Here is a 5448-nt window from a genome sequence, read left to right on the forward strand (position 1 = left end):
ATAGGACAGCTGTTTTCAAATATACACAGGTCTGGGCCGGCCCGGTGGCACACTGCTACAGTGCGCCGCTTGGGAAGCGAGGCGGCGCTCCCGCTGAGGGTTCGGATCCCACATACAGACCGGTTCCCACTCACTGGCTGAGTGAGGTGCAGGGAGCAACACCAAGGGTTGCGATCCTGTTGCCGGTCATGAAAAAAGACAAAAAGGAAAAAAAATATATATACACAGGTCTGTCTTAAAGAGGAGCAAACTGACTCTGTCTTAGTCCAAAAGGCAGAACAAGGGCAGTGGGGGTGGAAGTTATAAGGAGGTTTCTATGGAGCAACTCGTGAGCAGTCAGAGCCGACCCACGGTGAGACGCATTAGTGCTGGAGGTGATGGGGTCCCCATCACCGGCCACATCCAAGGGAAGGCCAGAAACCTCCCAGTGGGGGACGATGGAAGTGAGACTCCTATGCGGGGAGGAGGGACAACGGACAGAATGACCCCTCTCTCCCCCACTGACTGCACCTCTCACTGACCCACGTTTCTATCCATCTCTGTATTCCCAGTACCTACCCGGAGATATTTAGTTGCGTTTTCCAGGTTTGACAAAATTCCATAGGGGAGAGGGAAAACGCCAGTGAGGTTCATAGAAAGAATGGCGTCTCCAACATCGTCCAAGTCATTCAGCAGCACGCCCACACACTCATCATCACAAGCTAAAAGAAAAAGAAAAAACGTTGAGTTGAAGTTCTTGCAGTGCCGTCTCCCATGGGGTTGCCTGGGCCGGGCTGTGATAGTCACAAATGCGGCAGAGTGCTGTCCAAGGCCCCTGTGTCCCACATCTGACCTCACTCTCACTCTAGACGGGCTGAGACAGATCAGATAAGTGACTTCCCTTGGGTCATCCAAAAAGAAACAACTAAGCCCAAGACTGGCCTCGGGGCTGGTACATCCCATCACCCTGCTCTGACCTTTCCAGAGCCTTTGCTCACTTTAGCTTGGACCAACTGCAGTAAACCCAGGGTTTCCTTTCACAGCCTGTTCTGCACTTCCTTGGGTGGTTTGCAGATGCGCCTACAGCAAGTACAAATGCTGGAGAAAATCATGGGGTGTTTTTGCTGATAACAAACATACAAACAAAAGCAAAAACCTCTCCAGTGATCCTAACATTCCTGCCTATCTTCCCCACGATCCACTGAGAAGACGTCCCAGGATGACTACCTCATGCCCTTGCCAGTGAAATAAATCAGAGCTGGAAATAAACAACAAAAAGTCCATTACAGCCAATGCTGAAGCTTCAGTGAAATCCGGGTAATGCAGGTGACAGCCCACAGGTGTTTCCTCTCCTGCACTGACTGGCCTTGGCCCTGCTAAGGAAACTCACACAGCTAAACTACAAAGAGGAAACTTCTGAGCTGGGTCAACTGCCAGAGAAGTGCAGCCGCTGTCCCAGGACCTCCTGCCTCAGCTCAGAGACACTGGGCTGAAGGTTCAGTTCGGCAGATGTAACAGCCATCTGTGCTTAGTCAAAATCGTAAAATAAAACAAACATATGATAAAATAGGACTTTTTGTGTTCTGCTGACATGATAGGGAGCCGTGGCCACTTTCTTCCTCACAAAGGAGAAGGATTCGAGAGGAGAAGCACATAGAAGAGAAATACGCACAGACACAGTCACTTGCCACCAGCGTGTGCCTCGGCTGGCACGCCTCGCACCGCAGCCCTGCGGCCCCCGGCCTGCAGACGCACTGCCCGGTCGCGCGGTCACAGTCGCCGTGGACAGAGCCACGTGGGCTGCAGTCACACTTCTGACAACTGCCCCCTGGTGTGCGGGGGTCTCCATGGTAGCCTGAGGAGCACCTGCAGCAAGGGAGACAGGCAGGTGTACATTCCGCATCAGCAAGTAAACACGCAAACCAGCTTTTACCCCAGGAAATAATCACTTCTGCCAAGTGAAATGCAAAAGACACAGGTCCATTCACCTCAGGAGAACTTGTTTTGGAACAGTAATGAGGTCCAGTTCAGTTCATATCAATCATGCACATCCAAATTGATAACGACTCCCAAATCACTACAGTAAACATGTCCAATACGGTATAAAAGGAACAGAGGCACCTAGCAATTTCCATGTGATAACTCAACAGTGTACCTTTCACAATACTGTCCTTCATAGCCCAGACGACAGGCATCGCAGCGGAAATCACGATCACCTTCCAAGACGCAAGTTGGACTGAAGCTGGAAGAAAAGATTTTTTTTTTAATTTTCAGATCTACGACTTTAAATCTTTCTCAAGGTATTTATTCATTACTCTTAAGATACACAATACTGTTCTCAAAGTTATATGATCACACTGGATGATTGGACAAGCTGTTTAGAGCTTACAATCTATTGGGCAAAAAAGAAAGAAAGAAAATAACATGTAATTAATATAAGTGTGTGCATATCTTGTATCCAAAAGACATTCATGAGAGACCCCTGTCCAGTGACAATCCCGTGAGTGCTAGTTATACAGATTCTAACTAATCAGTCACCCAACAAGAGAGCATCCCAGGTAGAAAGGGTCTTGTTCTGAGCTTTAAGTAAAGAATTACCTGGCACACGAGGTGACAGGCTGATCAGAGGGTTGAAATGCAGCAGGGAGAAGAGGGCTGGACCAATGCCAGGAATAGAACTCCACCGGGTGTAAGAAAAGACAAGGGTGCAAGCCAAGGGGGAGGAGAGCAGCGAGGTAGCGTGGAATTGGAAAATAAATGAGCCTGAAGGTCAAGAGAGAGTGACGTGCTGGGCCATTAGAAGTAACGACAGAGCCACTCAGAGGTTAATAATCTACTAGGACGCTGATCTCATTCATGGGTTTCAACTTTTGGCTCCTTCCTTTCCAACAGCCTCTGCCTCCACATTTTAAATGACCAATGCGCCATCTAGAGGCTAATTTGGGTACCTGCAAGCTATTAAAACAAATCCCCCCTAGAGTTAGAATGGTTCTTTTTGGCTAGTAAGATGAATTTTCCATCGTGAGTTATCAGCCTCTCACCACTTCCGACTTCTTTTCCTCCTTAAATGGTAAAGAAGCAAACTTCAGTAGAAACACAAAAAATGTAGAAAGTAAAGCGTGCGTTTTATGGCCTCAGATTCAGAGCACATGTAGAATGTTCATACCCACACAATCTCTTCCTAATAGTGCAAACTTCAATTTATTAACATGAACTTTAGGAGCAGTTATAACCTTTTTTTGATTGAGGAAGTGAAATATTCAAACAGTATAGAAATGTGCAAAATAGAAGAGGGAAATATCCTTATAAATATTTCTCTGGGCACATATAGCCATAGAGCTGTGGATGTGGATATACACATATATACTGATGTAAAATTTTCTAAAATGGCATCACACTACATATTCAATCACGTACTTCAATTGGCCGTTTCTCTAATTCTGTTCCTACAGATGTACATTATTCTTTTCCTGGTGTTTGTACAATATCTCACTCTAGGAATGGACCACAATGTATATAATCCATCCCCTGTAGTAGGTATTTCATTGTTCCCCCAATTCCTGGTGAGTACAAGCAATGCCAAAATATATCTATCTTTACACAAATATGCAAGAATTTCTGTTGCACAGACTACAGAAATGGAATTGATGAGTCAAAATTTATAAATGGATTTATTTTATTGAAACACAATTGATTATACATATTTGTGGGGTACGGAGTTGACCATCAATACTTTTGTACAATCCCTGATGATCAAATCAGGATAATTAGCATGTTCATTGTTGTAAAATGTAATCATTCTTCGTGTCCACTAACCAGTTTCTCACTGATCTCCCTCCCCCTTTCCCACCTCTAGTAACCTCAGTTCTGTTCTCTCCTTCTGAAAGTTCACTGTATTATTGTGATTGTTGTTTCTTTCTTTCTTTCTTAGCTCCCACTTATATACAGATTTAATACAAAAAAAGTAATAGCAGAAACAAACGTGAGGACGCTTGCTGGCTGACAGGGATGGTGTGCACCTTCAAGCATCACTTACTTGGAGGCGATAAAAGATAGACGATTCAAACAAATAATAAAAAGAAAACTTCATTTAGCATTTGGTTTTTATATGTTTTTATATTTGCCTTGCCAAATATTCTAAGCAATAATAAAATGGTTTTTTTTTTTTTTATAAATTACAATTTTTATTTCAACCAGAGGAGGACTTGTTGATATTCCAATGTCCACTTCAACTCTCTGATTCTTTTTTTCATTTAGGTAATTCTATACAAGCTTCGTGAGGACAGAATAGAAAGTGGTCCCAATTATCACTATGTAGTATTTTAGCACTTAATCAGGCACTGGCATATATACATTCTAACCCCATTCCCTTAAATTAAATATGAATTGAATTCTTTTGTATCATTATTCATAAAATTAATAATTTATCTCAATGCAGATTGGATACATAGGCTGGGAGCTAAAAATAGTTAAACAAAAACAAAAACAAAAACAAAAAACTGTAAGTCCTTTCTTTAATTGGTTCCATTCTAACGCCCAATACCAACACAGATCCTTTGCTATTGAAAAGATTCTCTTGAAATGCTTATAGGAATGAATGCCTTTTCTTAAAATCAGCCTTTCTCAACACATGCAGAATGTTCATTAATATAGACCTCTTATAGACACTGGAAAATGAGGCTAAAAATGGAAGCAGTTCTAGCCACAGGAGCCTGCATGCCAGGCTGCACCTGTGCGGGCTCACCTGGCGGGGCGGCTGTGAGGACAGGCACACGGAGAACAGTCACTGGCCAAGCCTGTCACCTTCCCGTAGTAGCCGGGAGTGCACACATCGCAGTGGGCACCAGCCGTGTTATCACCGCAGTTCTGGGTCGCATGTTTCAAAAGGAGAGGGAAACAATGGAAATTGTTAGAAATCATTCTTATCTGGTAACAGCTAATAAGCACAATCATATTTCATATCAGCTAGCTTTTTTTTTTTTAATTCTTAAGGAAGAGAGAGCATTTTTCTTCATATTTTTTAAGTCCTGGAAATATTTCTAGCTCTGTGACTTTCATTCATCATAAGACTGTGCATCTAACACAGCCTAGAAATTACCAGTACATTCTTCTTAAGAAAAACAGACACAGGGCCCCTAAAAACAGCCAGCTTTCATAACCTTAGAATGGGGATCTACCATACACGGTGAGCCAAAGAAATAATTTGAAGCACTGGCTTTGCACATAGTCAGGGCTCAACAATCCCATGTACGAAGTTGAAACAGCAGAAACAAAAAAATAGATGCTTTAGGAGACAGACAATGAGGGAGGAAAACTCATTGTTTTAGAGCACCACCAGTAAATTCTTGCAATAACCAAGTAAATTTCAGTTAAATTTTATGTCATCATTTGGACCTGTTTTCCTGTTTAAAAAAAAAAAGCTAAAAGAGCAAGCAGTCCTTGCCACCTCATTCCAATTTAAAATCTGCT

General features: G+C 43.0%; 1 protein-coding gene across 1 annotated transcript in view; it reads right to left on the reverse strand.

Annotated features, from left to right (window-relative positions):
• LAMA1 (laminin, alpha 1) overlaps positions 1 to 5448 on the reverse strand; it is a gene marked incomplete at its 3' end in the record, with an annotated part of 112327 nt that overhangs the window by 36603 nt on the left and 70276 nt on the right. Inside the window, 4 exon segments of the mRNA XM_008590575.1 lie at positions 559 to 701; positions 1652 to 1845; positions 2135 to 2221; positions 4724 to 4845. Coding sequence (XP_008588797.1) covers positions 559 to 701; positions 1652 to 1845; positions 2135 to 2221; positions 4724 to 4845 — 546 coding nt within the window.

The sequence above is a fragment of the Galeopterus variegatus genome, unplaced genomic scaffold, assembly GCF_000696425.1.
Source record: "Galeopterus variegatus unplaced genomic scaffold, G_variegatus-3.0.2 Scaffold6205, whole genome shotgun sequence".
Classification (NCBI taxonomy): Eukaryota; Metazoa; Chordata; class Mammalia; order Dermoptera; family Cynocephalidae; genus Galeopterus; species Galeopterus variegatus.